We start from the raw sequence: 19,300 nt of genomic DNA, 5'->3' as shown, positions 1-19,300 counted from the left end.
TTACGCAGCAGAGGAAAACAGTGGAGCAAGAGCTTGAGCAATCACACTTGCCGTTCTTGATTTCTGCAATGATATGCAAGAGATCTTCTCTGAGCTCAAGGAAACCATCCTCGACATGCAGTTGGCACTCAGTAAAGGAGAGCATATCTTCAAAGGGGAACTAACCATGCCATAGATTCGACTTGTAATCGGATTGTTTCTGCTATCTTAATACATTGACGCACAGTTTCCTGCGTGTTCGAGAAAAAAGAGAGATGAACATATAGCTGTACAAGCCAAGATCAGGTCCTACATCCGATTTGCCAAGAAGGCACATAAACAGTTCAAGAAATTCCGGGCCTGGGGCTGGTTCTGGCGTTCTGCAATGAGCATCCACCTTTTAGACGATCTGCTGAAATAGTCAATTGAAAGAAAGCAGAGTTTTTATTCATTTCAAGCTGTCGATTTTGTGCATTCTTCCCTAACTTCCCTTCATTTGAAGTTTGATCAAGGCAAAGCGGAATTCCGCTTTCCCACACAAGACAGAACGCAAGTAAGCTTGTTCTTTTTTTTTTCCTTTTGTTTGCCAAGCAGTGGCAACTATGTTCTGTACGTACGAATATATCCACACAAGACAGGATGCAAGTACGCCAGTAAGCGTTGTTCTTCGTTGTTCTGACTGCATGGTTTATGGTTAGAGCTGTAACTACTTCGAGCTCAATGTTTTGTCACAACCCGCAGCCGCTGGTGAGATCAAGCCGACTACGTGAGTAGAAACAGAGGATCACAGAATGATCTCAGATACCAGCTTTCTACCCGAGTACTATTTTCTGATTAATTTGTTCGATGCTCCTTTTTGTAGCTCTTCTCTTTCCCAAAGGTTGCCCCACATGACAGTCTAATACAAAGGAATGCATGTGATAGGTTGGCTCACATGGCAGTATGATCCTTGCTCCTTGGGCAACATTGCATCAGTGCATGTCTGATGTCTATGACATGTTTGTCTGTTGATTTCCCGGACAGGACAGTACTTGGGTAGCTCCCACGAGTGTGCTGAGGCCCTGTTTATTCCCCATCCAAAAACTTTTCATAAATTCTATCAAATCTTTAGACACATGCATAAAACATTAAATATAGACAAAAAACCTAATTACACAATTTGGTTGTAAATCGCGAGACGAATCTTTTAAGCTTAATTAGTCTATGATTAACTATAATTGCTACAATAACCCACATATGCTAATGATGAATTAATTAGATTTAATAAATTCGTCTTGCAGTTTTCAGGCAAGCTATGTAATTTATTTTTTATTAGTATCTAAAAACCTCTCTCGACGTCCTTTCGACACATTCGATATGACACCTAAAAATTTTCATTTTACGAACTAAACAATACGTGAGTGTGTGTCAAGACTCACGAAAGAAAACTGCTGTACTTCTATGTATAATTTCTGGAAGATACATAAGTTTGAACTTCTACCAAGTCCAAGCATATGTGTTTCCACCCACAAAACATATTAAATAAAGTAAGTTTTTTATATATTGCTATTGAATATATAAAGAAAAGGTTTGACCATGCATTAAGCAAAGAAAGCTGACCTTCAGTGAAAAACAGAAAACATGTCCATTCAGCAAAGAATGCAGACCTATACTGAAAACTGAAAAAAAAAACATGTCAAGAATGGGATTCGAACCCATGCCAAGTAAGCTTTTTATATAAAGAAAAGGTTTGACCATGCATTAAGCAAAGAAAGCTGGCCTTCACTGAATTTGGAAAAAAAAAAACATGTCCATTCAGCAAAGAATGCAGATTAAAAATGTCAAGAATGGGATTCGAACCCATGCCCTTTCGGACCAGTACCTGAAACTGGCGCCTTAGACCAACTCGGCCATCTTGACATTTGTGTTTGGACTATAATGTTTCCTTATTAATCTATTACCTGCCTCTGTGCTGCAACAAGATCTACAACTCTGCCTCATATGTTCAAATATTTTAGAGTCTAACTCAATTATGTTCAAATCAAGCATGGGATAACAAACCAGTTAGAATTCTAATATCTAATTCCTCATATGAGTGTGAGTCATAAGGACAGTCTCATTGGCCCATTTCAATGCACTGTTTCCAAAACAAATCTGCTGACAGAGCATCAATGAAACGAACAATGAAACAACCTCCACAATGCATGAGTTTCACCTTGATGTTTCCTAGACTGGGCAAAACATTTAATTACTGTAAAATGATTGGATCACATGCAAGATGGTGAAACGATTTAGTCTTCAGTGGGGATTTCATCCTGTTTCACCGCGTGGGAAACAACGCCAGCGGAGTTTCACCATGGTGAAACTACTTCCTTCTCTCTCCTCTTCGTTTCATGCAAAAAGTGCAGTTTTGCTGACATAGCGCTCTAATAAATGTGCATGACATCCTGGTGAAACCTCCACTGAGACTAGCCTAAGTTCAAATCAAGGATGGGATAACAAACCAGTTAGAACTCTAATTTCTAATTCCTCATGTTCCACCATTCTTAGTAAAACCGAATGAGTGGAGGGACACATGGACGGGAAGGGAAGAAGAGTGAGATGATCAAAATTTAGAGAAATAAAATTCCACCTTTCAGTATTAGGTGTAGTAGCAAATATGCACATGCTATTACGGCCTGTTTAAGTGAGGTTCCGTCCTTACCAACTTGAGAGTTTATTGAATGTTTTTTTTTTGCCAAAAGAGTTTCTTGAATGTTTATGTCAATTAATGGTAAAATCATTAGTTTATTGAATATATATAATAGTAATTCATATAGAATACTACTTGGCAAAAGAAAAGAAAAGAAAAGCAAGCCTAACTAGATGCGTTAGGAGGCTTCGACAAGTCCTACCGGCGGGCCTAACTAGTATTTTTTGGAGGATTAGTGAGCCTAATTAAGTAGAGAAGGCCCATTACATATGGCCGCCATGGAGCTTGCAGCCGGCTCATCTGTTTAGTACCAGCTCACCTAACCAAGAAGCATGGAGGCGTAGACTCACTATATAAGGCGACCTAGGTCATCCAGCAAAATCATACCTTTCTCGGCCTTTTGGCTAAGATCAAGTGTAGTATCTGTTCTTATCAGTTTAATATCTGATATGTGAGACATTGTCTTACAATGATATTAAATTTATTTTTTGTGGGGGAGAATCCATTATAGTAGCTTGCTACTAGGATTCTCAAGTGTCGCTTAGTCGTTGCACTATTGGCAAGGCCTGGCACACCCCAACCAATACTATTTAAGTTTTAGAGTGCTTCACTTGCTATAATTGGCAATGCCTCCCAAACCAATTCTAACGTTTGCATTGTAGACAAGGCCTTTGATTCCTAACTAATTATAACTTTAAGTTTAAAGTTGCTTAGCTTTGGCTATAATTTAAATTTTCATAGTTAAGCTAGGTGATTGTAGTTCTTGAACTGTGTCGCTCTAGATTGACAAGAATTCAATCCAATGAAAATTCAGAATGCAGTTCATAGTTGTTGTAGAAGTAGTGCCATCTAGAGAGTATTTGCGCTTATGTCAGATGGAGTCTGAAGTGCCTTTTGCATGAGCAGATCGATAACACTTGCTCGATACGGTAAAACCTGAAGTTCAATTCTCTACTATGAATAAATTGATTAACTTCTCCATGATAGAAGCAATGTAATGTAAATTGATATGTCAAACATAATATGTAATTACCTAGAAGGAAAACAGTAGTGGAAAACATTAAAATGAAAAAAGAAAGCAAATGAAAAACAATAAAATGGCTCATGCAGGTAGGTAGGTAAAATAATATATAATTACCTTGTATAGTAGAGAAAACAACAATACAAATTAGAAAGTAAACAAAAGAAAATGGAAAAAAAACCTTATGTAACATTCAGGTGGACCATTCTCTAGACCCTTTTGAGAGCGTACAGAGTTTTAGAACTCAGTTGCAGGTTCCGTTCTTCATGAAAATTATTATCGTTATTATGTGTTGGACGATTTAGAAAGCAAGGAATGACTTAATCTTCCGTCAGGTGGCCCCGTCCCTTCTAATGGCAAAGTAAAACTTTATAGATGAATCTGAATTGCTACTTCTACGGGCAAAGAACAGTTACACCCCCGAGTTTAAATGTATGGATAGCAAATCTCTGTTAGCTCTCCTTTGTGTAGTCCTATTACTGCTCTTCTTTATTTCCTTTTGAGTCTCTTAATTGACCCCTTTTTGTTCTACTTTTGCTCTCTTTAGCTTTGTTAGCTTCTCTTTTTGTAAGACTACTTTTTTAATTATAATTATTCTCTGTAGGGGTGTAAACCCCTCCAATTTTCTAACCGTGTGTTTGGTTGGAGAGCGGAGCGAGCTGGGTCGGAGCGAACCCATTCTCGTGGCTGTTTGGTTGGAGGATGGGAGGGTTGGGTTGGCTCCAGGGTGGAATATTCCTCTCAGATGCGGGTTGGACCCGTCCCTCAAAATCTGGCGGACGGAGCCGCTCCAACCGGGTTAGCTCCCACCAAACACTGAATTCCTTCATCCAAACACTGGATGGAGCCGCTCTGTCCCCAATCCTTCAACCAAACACTAAAATGGGTTGGCTCCATCCCCAAAAGCAGAAGTGCAACCAAACACTGGATGGGTTGACTCCGTCCCCAAAAACTGGGTTGGATCCAACCCAACTCACTCAACCCCCAACCAAACACACGGTAAAAAAAAACATGAACACATTGACTTCTCCATGACATCAACACTGTAAATCAGTATCTCAAATACCGCTCCATCCTGTGATATAGAAGATCAAAAGTTCAAAATATGTACATAAATACAAGATATTCTATGTCCTCAATCCCTAAACTTTTAGTATCACCTAACACAACCAACATTAATTAAGAAAATAACAACTGAGCTATTCCCTTCATCCTAATTAGTGAGGGACAAAGTAGTTTTTTGTTAGTCTTCTTATTTTAAAGTCGCTTGAATCCCTTTTATTATAGGGCAGAGAGAGGATAAATCTATAATTATCTAGCAGTAAAATAAAGTAGAAGAAAACTAAAATAAAAAAAGAAACAGAAAAAAATAAAATGGCCCATCTAAGAGGTAGGCCGAATAATATATAATTATCCAATATAGTAGAGGTAACAGTAGTGCAAAGCAAAAGGTAAACAAAGAAAAAAATGATTACATAGTAGCAGAGAAAATAGGCATAAAACACTTTTCAGAGCCTGTTTCGCTTGAGCCTATCAGTCAAATCTGTTAGTCATCCTATAGTGTTTTTCTCTCACAATAAATCAGCCAACAGTACTTTCTGCCATGGATTATCAGTTAAACGAGCAAGGCAGCCACTTAGTGCTCACCGTTTTAAGGTGATCTTCGTTAATCTTTTTTAGGTTTTTTAATATGGCATGAGCAAATAGCATTTTCTATTCACTCCGCGATAACGAAATGAATAATGTAAAGGAAATGGAAAACAGAAAGTAAACAATGAGAATATTGTACAAAATAGAAAGTACACATAGGAAATAGAAAAAAAGAGTACACAGAAGAAACAAGAAAAAAACCGAAAGTAAACAAAGGGGGGTGTGGTTAAAAAAATAAAAGTAAAATGGAGGAAAAAACAGTAGTACAAAATAGAGGGTAAATAAAGTAGTCAACATGGTTAAAAAAGAGAAAGCAGTCAACGTGGTATAAAATAGAGTAAATAGAGGGCGAAGAAACAAGAAAAAAACCGAAAGTAAACAAAGGGGGGTGTGGTTAAAAAAATAAAAGTAAAATAGAGGAAAAACAGTAGTACAAAATAGAGGGTAAATAAAGTAGTCAACATGGTTAAAAAAGAGAAAGTAAATAGAGGGGGAAAACAAAGGGGCTGTCAACGTGGTATAAAATAGAGTAAATAGAGGGCAAAAGAAAAAGGTTTTTCTGGCCCATGCAGGTCTCGAACCTGCGACCTTCGCGTTATTAGCACGACGCTCTAACCAACTGAGCTAATAGGCCACTTGGATTTTAGAAGCAGAAAATGTTACTTTAGTGATCATCATATGAACTGATGTATTCCAACCGAAACTAGATGGGTTTTAATTCATTAACTAGAGTGTCAACTAAGTAAAATGATGCCGTCACACTTCAATTAAAGAAGAGACGAGAATTTTTTTTAATAAGAAACCATGTCTACAAAAAAAATCAAGACATAAAGAGATGTATTAGGTAGATGGTGAAGAGAGAAGATGCATAATTAGATAAAAAATTATTCTATGAAAACTGTCTATTGGAAACATAATTTCTACATTATTAGTGTCTACATAAATTAATAGCAATAGAAACTAAATGTGATTTTAGCTTTACGACTGCCCTAAATGAATTAGATTTCCACCCACATGCTACCAAGAAAATCCAATCAAGCCATAACTAGGTAAGAAATTAGTTGGACATGTATTGAACATAGATTAAGCTAAGTTTGTTTGGTTTGGAAGTGGTTTGTGGATATCGTAGGTGAAGATGTATGCTTGGCCACATTGCCTGGTTCCAAGGCTCCAACCAAAAGACCCATCTCCAGCGGTAGGAGAAAACTCCAACCCCTAAAATAGTGGATTGGGGTTTAAAAAGTCTTCTCCCTAACCGAACATCCCCAATGAGAAAAATAGTGGATTAGGAGAGGATAGGTCTCCCCTTTATTTGAGGGTGAGAGGCTATGATTCGAGGGAGTGAGAATTTCTTTTTTCTTATTGTGGGGTTGGGTTTAGGAAACTACTAGAGCTACAAGATCTCCAAAATAATAGTTTTTTTTTTCTCATTGGAGGTGAGGAAAGGGGGACGGTTGGAGATGCTCTTTAAGTGAATACAAACACAAAAAAGTACAACTAAAAGACAAAAAAATCCAGCCATAAGACCATACCTATACATCAGCATCAGTTGAACGGCCTTTTCACCTCTACAAGCACCGTTGGAAACAAAGAAAAATGAGAAGAGGTACTCCACGATAGTCAAAACAAACGGAGCTATTTACAAGAAATATTGTCAAGTAATAAATAAATAAATAAATAAATAAATAAAATAAAATAAAATAAAAACCTGAGTATCCGTGCTATTTGCGCGAGCAACCTTTTGCGTGAGCAACCTTAATTTATATACAACAGCAAGATTTGCCATTAACAGTACCCTAATTTGTTTAAAAAAAAGTACCCTAATTTGTCCTGTGACAGGAAACCACAACTTTTCCTCGCAAAAAAAAAAGAAAAAAGAAACCACAACTTCAGCAGTAATGACTTCGAAAAAAGAGTTCTAGGATAGCTCCAATAGTGTTAAAATTTCTAGCTTATAGAACATTTTATTGAGTAAGAAGAAGAGCTAATAAAGTTAGTTCTCCATGAAGAACTAAGCTCACACGCCTTTGTACTTTTCGATACTAATGTTGTATAGAACATTTTCCTATAAGCTTGCAAGTTCACATTATTACTGAGGTACCTTACACAAACGAGATGATTCACATATATTGCGTCGTGATAATGTGAGCATATATTACTGAGGTACCAAGGAATAATATGGGTGTCCCAGGTCGTTGTCACGCACCGCGCGAGGTCAAGGCAGGCATCCTCGCTCCCTGCCGTTGCCGAGAAGTCAGACGGGTGACCGATGCTAAGCTTTCAGATACCTGAACACCACGTCTTGTCGATGCTTCCATTTCAACACTTTTATCAGTGAGTAAAGTCCACCACCGATCCCTAAATTTGTGCTGTCGTGTCATCCCGGTTCCGAAACTCACAAATCGATTGTTTAGGTCCTCAAACTTGTTCATCTGTGTCATCTCGGTCCCTAAACTTGTTCAATTGTGTCATCCCGGTCCCTAAACTTAGAAATCATCCGTTTAGATCCTCAAAGTTGTTCAGTTGTGTCATCTCGGTCTCTAAGCTTGGTTTTGAATCTCATCTGGATCAAAACAAAGCGATCTAACAACTCTATATCAAAAAATAATTCATAACTTTTTCATATGAACTCAAATGAAGACAAATTTTATACCAAAGTTATAGTCCTCAGCACAATCTACAACTTTGTAGTTGAAAAGTTTTTTATTTGAAGTCGTTTAGTGTTATAAAATTTAATTTTAAATTTTAAAATCTATAAACTTATAAAAAATATTTTGGGAACCTAAACGATTTTAATTTAAAAACTTTTCAACTGCAAAGTTGTAGATCATGTTGCTGCCTACAATTTTGATATAAAGTTTATCTTCATTTGAGTTCATATGAAAAAGTTATGAATTATTTTTCAATATAGAGTTTTTAGATTCGTCCTGTTTTGACCCAGATAAGACTTAAAAACAAGTTTAGGGACCGGGATGACACAACTGAACAAGTTTGATGACCTATATGGGAGATTTTTAAGTTTAGGGACCAGGATGACACAACCGAACAAGTTTAGGTACCTAAACGGTCATTTTGCGAGTTTAAGGACCGGGATGACACATCCGAACAAGTTTTAGGGACAGCTGATGGACTTTACTCTTTATCAGTTCTAGAAACGCATGTGTGTGTGCGTGTTAAAAAAGACCAGTACGTAGGGCCAGCCGGGCATGCTGATGAAGATGAACCGATCGAGGTCTCACAATGACGCTTGCATGCTTGGAATCAGAGTTAGGCAACCAGTCTAGGCAAGCAAGGGATCCTATCCTCTAGTGATAAAGAACAATGCATGCATGCATGCTCAGCCATCACTCTGAGTATCTGACAGCTGTTGGACTCTAGTGAAACCATGCATGCTAGCTGCATGCATATAATTAAGCTAGCTAGCTTAGCTTACGTGCATCAATCAGTGCATGCATGACAACGTCGAATTCGAAATGACTGTTCCGTGTTATTACCCGTGTTCCCCAGTTTCCCATCAATCCAATCCTCCAGCAGGCGGCGCCATGGACACTAACACAAGAACGATACTCGTCATCGACGACAACCTTCCCGCCATTGCCGAGAGGATGGCCACGACGACGGCGAGGCTGGAGGCCGATTTCTCCGAGGTGGAGACCAAGATCCACCGGTTCCCCGGCAGCCTGCGAGGAATCGGCGGCGACAACGGTCGCTACGTCGTCCCGAGCGTGGTGGCCATCGGCCCGTACCACCACGGCGCGCCGCACCTGCAAAAGATGGAGGAGGTGAAGCTCGCGGCGGCGTACTACCTCTGCCGGGCCTCGGGCCGCTCCACCGATCAGGTGTACGAGAAGGTGCGCTCCGTCGCGGGCGCCGCCCGGGGCTGCTACGACGCCGACGACCCAGCGGTGGTGGGCCTCGGCGACGCCCAGTTCGCGGCCATGATGTTCCTCGACGGCTGCTTCCTGCTGCAGTACATGGTCGCCGGCGGTGACGCCGACGACGACGACGCGACGCCACCCGTGCTTCAGAACCGGATGACGCTGTCCACGGGGCCCAGTATTCAGAAGGACATCTTCCTGCTCGAGAACCAGATCCCATGGCTGGTGCTCGACGCGCTCGCCGAGTTCATGTTCGTCGACGTGCGCGGGTTCGTCGTCGGGATGGGCGACAAGTTCCTCCCCTGGAAGGGAAGGATGAAGAAGAAGCCCAAGGATGATGGCCGCCGCTGCTGCCGCCGGGGGATGCACTGTGGATCATGCATCCCGACGACGACGGCGCTGGCCAAAACCGATGAAGAAAGCCGCGGCGTCGGCAGCAGCAGCACCGAACAGCACAAGCCGCCGCCGCCGCCGCATCTCCTCGGTCTCCTCAGGTTCACTCAGATGAGCTGCATGCCTGCTCAGGCGAAGAACTACAGGGGCGTGTCGTCGTCGTGGTCGAGCAGCGCCGTGGAGCTCGCGGAGATGGGCGTCGTCCTGACGCCGAGCACGGAGGCCTGGTTCGGGGACATGAGCCTCCAGCGGTGCTGCCTGTACGGCAAGCTGTCGCTGTCGCCGGTGTTCCTGAGCGACGTCACCGCGTGCTGGCTCGTGAACATGGCGGCGCTGGAGGCGAGCACCGCCGGCGCGGCGAGGGACGACACGGACGGCTTCGTGGTGAGCTCGTACCTGTCGGTGCTGGCGATGCTCATGGACAGGAAGGAGGACGTGCACGAGCTCCGGCGGCGGGGCCTGGTGCACGGCGCCCTGAGCAACAAGCAGGCGCTGGGGTTCTTCAAGGGGCTCGGCCAGCACCTGCGCTTCGGCCGCCGCTACTTCGCCGCCCTGGAGGAGATCGACTCGTACAAGCGCTACAGGTCGGTGAGGATCAAAGTCTACAAGTTCGTCTACAATAACTACAAGTTCATCGCCGCCTTCCTGTCTGTCACCGGCGTCCTCATCGGCATCTTTAAGACCCTTCTCTCACTCCAGCGCCATTGCTAATGCTGCCTATGATATATTCATATAATGTTGTTGTATGGTACTATAAGCTTCAGCCTATAGAACCATGCATTGTTCATGATTGCCACTCGTGCATGCATATTTTTCTTCTTTTTTTTTTGTTTACAATATACACATCGAACACGCAATGCATGCATGTGTTTACAATACACATGTAGCAAAAGTTCGATTCTAATCGTGTGGTTCGAAAATAAGAATAACCGTGTTTTTATTGTCTACTGATGCAAGGACCACTCCTGCACCTTAATTTGTGAGCATGTTATAAGAAAAGATTTAAGAGTTTTATAGGAGTTCCACGTGCCAGATTAAAGATGTTGTACAAATCAGGTAAAAATATATTTATAATCCACACCAGAATTTTTTACACCAATTCTAGCTAAAATTTACACTAAAGTGACCGTATGCAAGGAAAGGACCCTCCAATTAACTAGACTAAGTTATATCGAACTGCCATCCTTGCCTCACACTTAACTTAATCTAGCTAACCTGGTTGTTCCTGGTAGCACCATCCATGCTAATCCACTAGCTGGGTAGACTTCATCGAGGATCATGTCTTTTTTCTCGAATACGCAAGAGAGTTGTGTATTTTTGTATTGAGAAGTGAGAAAGTTCAGTACACTCTAGCCTAGCCGGGCACCCTAGAAATTACATGTCATCTAGGATCATGTCACATAGAGACACACATAATTCACACAAGTTTAACATCTTATAGAAGAAGCACATGCATTCAAAGTCCTACAACATAAGTTCAGCAACACCTAGATTCACATCATACTACAATGGGAGTTTATTAAACATAGTTCATACACCACTCGTGAGCCATGTCATAGTTGGGGACTACCACTAAAATACCGGTCATGGGCAATGCTAAGATACACCTTTTACCTATAAGAAGGTAATATCAGAATCAATATGAGCCATTGATTTTTATAATTTAAAGAACTACTAAATAAATTAATAAATCTAGAAAAACTAAAATAAAACCCCAATATCCCCTTAATAATGGGAAGGGAAATCTCACGTCCCAATTTCCCAAATCACATATCCACCTTCCTCGTGCGGCGCCTAGCCATCATTAGCCATCATAGTCGCTCCCTTCCATCCTCGTGCGGCACCCGAATGAAATGTTATATATAAATCAAAAGGTTGATCGAACCAGGTTCACACACACACACATGCATGCTAACGTACGCGCGCACACACACACGCTCCCACGCTCCACATATACACACACGCTAATATAATGTAAGTACCAATCAGTCTAGCTGGCCACATACTCTCTCTCTCTCTCTCTCTTTCTCATACACACGCACGCACGCTAGCTAGCTAAACGTACCAACTAGACTAGCCGGCCACACACACGCTACATGCATCACATGGTAATCACGTAAACATGTGAATGCTACCACATGCAAAATCAAGTTTATAAAGTGATACAAAAAATATGGTAATAAAAATATATGAAACACAAAGTTATAAATCAAAAAGATTTACCATATCAGTTTAAGATCATGTATGCATCAAAAGAAGATTTTTTATATTTAAAAGTTTACTTATTTGCCCTATTTTATAAAATAAAAATTAAATAAATATACATTTCATATATATTACCTCCTATGAGGTAATAGATGATCGTGACCGTCTGATCGAAATAAATGAACGGTCCACAGTCAATCAGTCATTTGGGAGTACCGTAACAAAGGCCATAGCATAGAGCAACTCCAACACTACCCTATATGCACTTGGCAAATCCTAATTTTTGGCAAAACATGGAAAAAGCTCCTCCAACACTACCCTATATGCACTTGGCAAAATAGGATGCTTGGCAAAAAGAGGGCCAACTAGCTCAAACTTAGGAGCGTTGGGAGCGCTTGGCATCCTGCCTACGCGGTGGGACCCACACATTCAGCATGCACGCATGCCTTAAATAGATTGCAACTTTTGCATAAAAGTCTCTCTGATTTTTTCAGAAATCACAAGATAGTCCAAATTTGCCAAAAAAAATAGCTAACTGTTGGAGAAGCCTCTTTTTTTTCACTTGGCATTTGAGCTTTACGCTTGGCAAAATCCAAGATTTGCCAAGTGAAGTTTAGGGTAGTGTTGGAGTTGCTCTAAGATAACTTGATTGGTATGATTTCTAGTGACTAAGCTACAACCAAATTCCTGAGTCTAGACGGGGATAATAATAACTAAAGGCATAGTACGACACTGAAGAAGAGAAGAATACTTTAAGATGAACAACATAACAAGTGGGAGGAGAACAAGTGAATACATGTAGCTCTACCAGAAAATGGGAATAAAGCCTAAAACATGCAGCTCTACTGGGAATGAGGCGGCCGGGTTATTGTAGGGACCAATGCGTCTGTTATCGTTAGGGCCTTGCTTTGAATGATGTGTGATTGCATATCTGTTGAGTAAGTTCAAAATTTCGATGTATTTAGAGTTCTCTGAATTTCTCGTGTGTCCACTGTCCATAGGTTAGGTTGTAATTTGTAGCAGAGAGAAAAGGATACCGCCAGAGGAATGTAAACGCTTCCTGAATTTTGATTCTACACCTACACTTGGGTGAGAGAAGAGTTCATTCCAATTTCCAATCAAAATCTTTACAGGCTCAAGTAAGCCCAACACTAGCTACACTTAGGAACAGAACAGAACAGAACAGAACAGAACATTGGTGCTACGACACTCCAAGAACAATTTTGTCCAGGAAGTGGAATCTAACGATCAGCTCGATCGACACGATCATCATCAGTGACGGTGGTGGTGGTGGTCGTCCACGGCGCTGACGATGTCGGCGAAGTCGCCTTCGGACGCGCAGGGGATGGTGAGGCCGCCGCAGCGGTGGTCGAAGCCGAACTCATCCTCCACCCGCTTCAGCAGCGTCACGAACGCCGGGTGGCTCAGGCACGCCGTCGGGATCACCAGCCGCTTCCGCCCCTCGCCGACGTACACCGCCAGGTGGCCCCGCGGCACGTCCGCCGCTGCCGACGCCGGCGATCGGCTCCGAGCCAGGTGCAGCCTCGTCATCAGCTGTCCCAGCTTTCCCGCCGCCATTGTTGATGATTGGTTGATTGCAGAAGTTTATGCTATCTTGTTTGCGCGAAGCACAGGACTCTAAACGAACAAGATTTCAGTAGCTACTGAAGATGACCGAGCGGCGCTGAGCTGCTATAGAGTGCTAGTAGATGCTTGCTGGCTCTGTGTTAGCTTGCTCAATGAGTGTGAGCTGAAAGCTGTGGCGACCTGTGAGATTTTGGCCAAAGGTTGCCTTCTTATAGCTCAGACCAGCAGCTCAGTATCAGCATGGAGCCAACCTTGGCATGGCAGGCAACAATGCCTACCAAATAAACAAGAACTTTAGGCAATCAAGAATGATGGAAGCAGTAGTGGCGCTAGCTACTTGCAGTATGTATATACTGTAGTACTGGCCAGTAGCAGTTCTCTTGTTGGTGATGATCACCAAGCACAAGCAGGGCATGTCACATGGTCCACTGCGGCAAAGAATTTTTAAATTCGGCGACTTTTGTTTGGATTTGGTAATTATTATTCAACTATGAACTAATTAAACTCAAAAGATTCGCCTTGTAAATTACAAGTAAATTGTGTACAATTAATTATTTTTTATATATATTTAATATTCTATATATGTGTCTAAAAATTTAATGTGACGAAGAATTTTAAAATTTTTGAAAACTAATATCTCTGAAAAAATATCTGCAATTCGCATCTACCATGCATCGACATCATCTTGATCTTGCAACAGTAGCTAGCTAGTCGAGTAGACATATGGGCCAGTGTGCTGCGGAGCCACATACGGTACGGATGCATTGCACTTTGCACGGTAAGGATCGGAGGGGCCGACCACGACGACGGTGGCCACGGCGACCACGACACAAATTATAAATAAATTATATGATTAGTTATTTTTTATTTATATTTAATAAAAAAATTTGATATGATAAAAAAATTTTGAAAAGTTTTTAAATTTCGAGCGTAACCTCAAGGCTGCTCGCGGCCGGCCCGTCTATTCTTGGGCAATCACACACAGGTGCGTTCATGCAGAGAATCGATCGGCTGCAGTACGGACCCAGAGAACCGTTGTTCATGTGCTCGCCGTCATGTGTGGAGTGATATCATCTGCAATCTGCATGCACAGAGATTGAAGGCCGCGCCGTGTGCAGCTGTCTGGAGTTTTTTTTTTTTAGTTTATAGCTAATAAAGCATGCACGAATGCATGGTTGCAACGACTTGCAAGAGGCCGTCAGGTCGAGCACATGGGGTGTGGTATTGATTCTATGCGTCTTCGAGCTCCAAATAAAATTGTTGTCCAACACTAGACACTGTGTGCCGCCACCATACCAGGCTGACGGTGATGGAAACCAGCGGCCGCGAAATGAAACTTCACATGCATCACCATCACAAGTCCATAAAGGTAGGTGGAGGAAGAATTTTTTTTCAAACAGGGAGTGTATATATTTCAGCGTGTTTTCCGCCCAAAAAAGGTAGATGTATGTATACTTGAACTTGATGAAGTATTGAAGTGACTAAAAACAAAAAATTGCATACCATCAATGTTTCTTGGCCATTGTAGATTACTCGTCTTTCATCACCGACCGCCGGCCGGCTCAGCTCGCCGCCGCCGTTCGTCGTTTTTAGTTTTTTCCTCCTATTTGCTTGTTCGCCGCCACCATCTTTAATTTGTTGCATTATAGTCTTTTATTTATCAAAAAATAATCCTGCATGTTTCTCAGTATCTACTTAACACTTGTGTACCGACTAATCTCCAATGTTTTTTTACGAAAAAATCTCCAATTTCTTTAAGATAAAGAAAGCTAATTTGTTGACTTTGGACTATTACATCGAGGTAACATTATATTATTACCTCTAAAACCTCCTGACCTTTTGCATAACTATAATGCATTATTGTTCAAGAAAATAACTATATAACATCAAAGAGATACCATATGTGTCATAGCGAGCTATTAATGGATAACATAAACTTTTGTTCCATCTATCATTAGAGCATACCTGAAACATGAGGGAAAGTCATCACAACACACACAAGTGTTCGTTGTTGCTATGATGCCTGACCATAGCTTGGTTTTCAACAGCGTCGGATGCCTAACCATTTTTGTCTCTCCTTGCATTGTGCTCGCCTCTCCTCCAGGTCACACATTTTCTAAAGGAAGTGGTCGAGTTAATTGCAGCTTGATGCATTGCCACTACCGCTTGTTTTTTTCCATTGCCTCGTCATCTTCTGCTTTGAACCGTCTCGGCTGCTTTCCCCTCGCCTTGTCCCCTCCTACTCCGGAGTCAAGGCGAGCAGCATCTCTGCCACCACCTGTTGGTGATTGGTGAAAGCCATCGGTTCCACCAATGTGTCATGGTTACTGAAGTAGTTGTTCGCCCCTTCCATCACTGTCGCCTCAAAGCAAACCTGACAAGCACTTTATGAGTTCCACATGGTGCTAAAAGCTTAAGGACACTCACAATGCAAGACTTTATCACAGAGTTCAAGATAATTAATTACATATTATCTATGGTATTTTGCTAATGTGCCAACATATTTATTGAAGAAAGAGGTAGAAAAAATAAGACTCCAAGTCTTATTTAGACTCTAAGTCCACATTATTCGAGATAATAAATAATTTTAAACTCTGTGATAGAGTCTGCATCGTGAGTGCCCTAAATGAAACCTTGTCAATACTTCCTTCCATAGACTTCTATATTGACCCTGGACAAAAGGGGCACATGTCCCCATGCCCCACGCCCATTGATGTATCATTACAACCAATTCTGTGGCACTCATAAGTTTTGTAGTCCATTACATGAGTGTAGATTTAATTTGTGGGTGAATAGATATACATATAATAAGAATATAAAATGTGTTTAGTTTTGATATCATAGTTGTGATCCTCGGTTACAAATTAAAAGCATCAACATGCATCACAAAAAATCTTGTAGATGGTTCCTTGACATAGCGAGCAATTAATCAAATTACAATAAAGGGCTTCATTATTAGAAAATGTCTTTGGATATTTGTTTACTTTGTTATTACTCAATTGCTTATACTTCTTATGCTCAAATAGAAGTTATAGAACCAATAGGGGCGGGGGAGGGGGTTGTTCTTCTTGAGAAGCAGAGGATACCGCCAGAGGCATGTAAATGCTTCCTGAATTTTGATGGCTTCGAATACCAGTTCCATTATATTGCCACGGGTTTCTGATACTACACTCTGGGTGAGAGAAGAGCTCATTCCAATTTCTAATCATAATCTTTACAGGGTCAAGCAATCCCAGCACGAGCTAGCTACACTTAGTAACAGAACATTGGCGCGCTACACTGCTACGACACTCCAAGAACAATTTTGTTCAAGGTAGCTGGAACTGGAAGTGGAACCTAATGATCTGCAGCAAGATCGACCGGACTCGGCCGATCATCACTCATCGGTGGTGGTGGTGGTGCTCGTCCACAGCGGCGGCGATGATGTCGGCGAAGTCGCCTTCCGACGCGCAGGGGATGGTGAGGCCGCCGCAGCGGTGGTCGAAGCCGAACTCGTCCTCCACCCGCTTCAGCAGCGTCACGAACGCCGGGTGGCTCAGGCACGCCGTCGGGATCACCAGCCGCTTCCGCCCCTCGCCGACGTACACCGCCAGGTGGCCCCGTGGCACGTCCGCCGCTGCCGACGCCGGCGATCGGCTCCGCGCCAGGTGCAGCCTCGTCATCAGCTGCCCCAGCTTTCCCGCCATGATCTCTAGATATATGTTGATGATTGCACAAGTATCTACTCTGAATAAGCAAGATTTTGCTAGCTAATGAAGGCCGAGGATTGAGCTTCTGCTAGAGTGTGCTAGTAGATGTTTGCTGTTTAGCTTGCTCAGTGACAGACTGACAGTGAGTGTGAGCTGGAGAGCTGTGGCGACCTGTTAGAAGCCAAGGTTGCCTTTTTATAGCTCAGTCAGACCAGCTCAGTATCAGCATGGAGCCAACCTTGGCATGGCAGCCAACAACGCCTACCAAATAAAGAAAAACTTTATGCAATCAAGATCAAGAGATGGAAGCATGCAGTAGTAGTGGCACTAGCTAGCTACTTGCAGTATGTACTGTAGACCTGTAGTGCTCCAGTTTCTTGTTGGTGATATGATGATCATCAAGCTGGGCATACATGTCGATCATCAAGCTGGGCATACAGTTTCGTGTTTAGTTCACGAAGATAAAAATTTCGCGACACTGTAGCACTTTCGTTTATTTGTGGTAATTATTGTTCAACCATGGACTAACTAGGCTCAAAAGATTCGTCTCGTACATTTCGACCAAACTGTGCAATTAGTTTTTATTTTCGTCTACATTTAATACTCCATGCATGCGTTTAAAGATTCGATGTGACGGGGAATCTTGAAAAAATTTGAATTTTTTGGTGAAAGTAAACAAGGCCTAATGAGTAATGTCTCAGAAAAGTATATATATGGTATACAATATCTTCAATAATTCGCTCTACCATCGACATGATGATCTTGATCTTGCAACAGTAGCTAGTAGCTAGCATGCCCTAGCTAGTCGAGTAGACATATGGGGCCGCGTGCTACGGGGCAACATACGGTGGGGATGCATTGCACTTTGCAGGGTGAGGATCGGAGGGGCCGACCACGATTTCACGACGACCATGTCAAGATATGAGGCAGCTCTGCCCAGGCGGACGGCGGCCGGTCGGTCCATTCTTGGGCAATCAGGCACCACCAGTGCGTCTCACTGAACTCATACACTGAGCCCATGCGTGCGTGCAGAGAATCGATCGGCTGCAGGCGTGTGGTTGCAATACGGAATCGTGTGTTCATGTGCTCGGTGTACGTACGTACGTATCCGTCATGTATGGAGTGCTATCATCTGCATCCACACTATGACACTACAGAAAGATTGGTTGACGACAGTGTGCAGTGCAGCTGTCCGAGTTGAGTTTTTTTATAGCTCGCCTGCACGAATGCATGGTTGCAAATTGCAATGCAAGAGGCCGAGAAGCAGGGTCGAGCACATGGGGTGTGGCCGTGTGGGTGTGTGCATCATCTTCGAGCTGCAAAGTTGTCCAACACACTGTACAGTGTGCTCTCCATACCAGGCTGATCTGGAGATGAAAACCAGCGGCGGCGAGATGAGACTTCACATGCCGCCACCACAAGCCCATACCACAAGGTAGGTGGTGGAAGAAATTTAGAACTTCTGCAGTAATCTCTTAAGTTCTTTTTTTTCCACTTTTTTGTTATTTTTCTTCCCTGCACTGCCTGTTCCTCTTGCATGAGGTACAATCTCTTAAGCTTTTAGTATCTACTTAACACTTGTACTGACTAATAGGGGCAGAGTTAGAGAAAAAACGAGGAGGATATGTTTTGCCTTATGGGTGCAAGGATCTATGTCAAAGAGGGCCGGGGGACAGTTTTTTTAAGATAAAGAAAGCTAATTTGCTGACCCTCAGAATATTACATCGAGGTAATATTATCTCTAAAAACTTTTAACCTTTTTGCATAAGTAAAATCTTCATAGCCTATTATTGTTCAAGAAAATGACTATATATAGCATCATATATTATGTCGTAGTGAGCTATATATAACGGATAATAACATAATCTTATGTTTCGTACACTATAAGAGCACACTTGGAACACGAGGGAAAAGTTATGACACACACGTGTGTTGTTGTTACCATGATGTCTGGCCATAGGTCTTCAACAGTGGTAGATCCATATGCCTGACCATGTTGTCTCTCCTCGTATTATGATTGCCTCTCCTCCAGGTGGTGCATGCCCTGCAGGAAGCGGATGAGAGATTGCTTAATGTTACCGTGCCCCACCACCGCTGATCACGATCCACCGCCGCTACCACCGCTCTTTCCCATTGTCTCCTCGACTTACGCTTCATACCATCTTGGCCTCTTTGCCCACTCCTCATCCCCTCCTGCTCTAGAGTGCCTCCACCACCATCAACTGGT

The 19,300-nt window shown here is 42.3% G+C and overlaps 3 protein-coding genes and 2 non-coding genes across 5 annotated transcripts; 1 reads left to right on the top strand and 4 right to left on the bottom strand.

The window, feature by feature from the left end:
- TRNAL-CAG lies at window positions 1,798-1,878 on the bottom strand. Its single transcript has one exon. It is a non-coding gene; the product is annotated as a tRNA-Leu (tRNA).
- On the bottom strand, window positions 5,882-5,955 carry TRNAI-AAU. The gene has a single exon. It is a non-coding gene; the product is annotated as a tRNA-Ile (tRNA).
- On the top strand, window positions 8,685-10,532 carry LOC8066115 (UPF0481 protein At3g47200). The gene has a single exon (XM_002444903.2). It carries the CDS (start codon window positions 8,771-8,773, stop codon window positions 10,301-10,303), a length of 1,533 nt encoding a protein of 510 aa, XP_002444948.2. The 5' UTR covers window positions 8,685-8,770; the 3' UTR covers window positions 10,304-10,532.
- Window positions 12,792-13,685, bottom strand: LOC8066114 (auxin-induced protein 15A). Its single transcript, XM_021464600.1, has one exon. It carries the CDS (start codon window positions 13,373-13,375, stop codon window positions 13,070-13,072), a length of 306 nt encoding a protein of 101 aa, XP_021320275.1. The 5' UTR covers window positions 13,376-13,685; the 3' UTR covers window positions 12,792-13,069.
- On the bottom strand, window positions 16,499-17,229 carry LOC8074025 (auxin-induced protein 15A). The gene has a single exon (XM_002443735.2). It carries the CDS (start codon window positions 17,068-17,070, stop codon window positions 16,765-16,767), a length of 306 nt encoding a protein of 101 aa, XP_002443780.1. The 5' UTR covers window positions 17,071-17,229; the 3' UTR covers window positions 16,499-16,764.

This window comes from Sorghum bicolor, chromosome 7 (genome assembly GCF_000003195.3).
Source record: "Sorghum bicolor cultivar BTx623 chromosome 7, Sorghum_bicolor_NCBIv3, whole genome shotgun sequence".
Classification (NCBI taxonomy): Eukaryota; Viridiplantae; Streptophyta; class Magnoliopsida; order Poales; family Poaceae; genus Sorghum; species Sorghum bicolor.
Note: the sequence above shows the minus strand (reverse complement) of the source record. Positions and strands in the feature narration are given on the sequence as shown.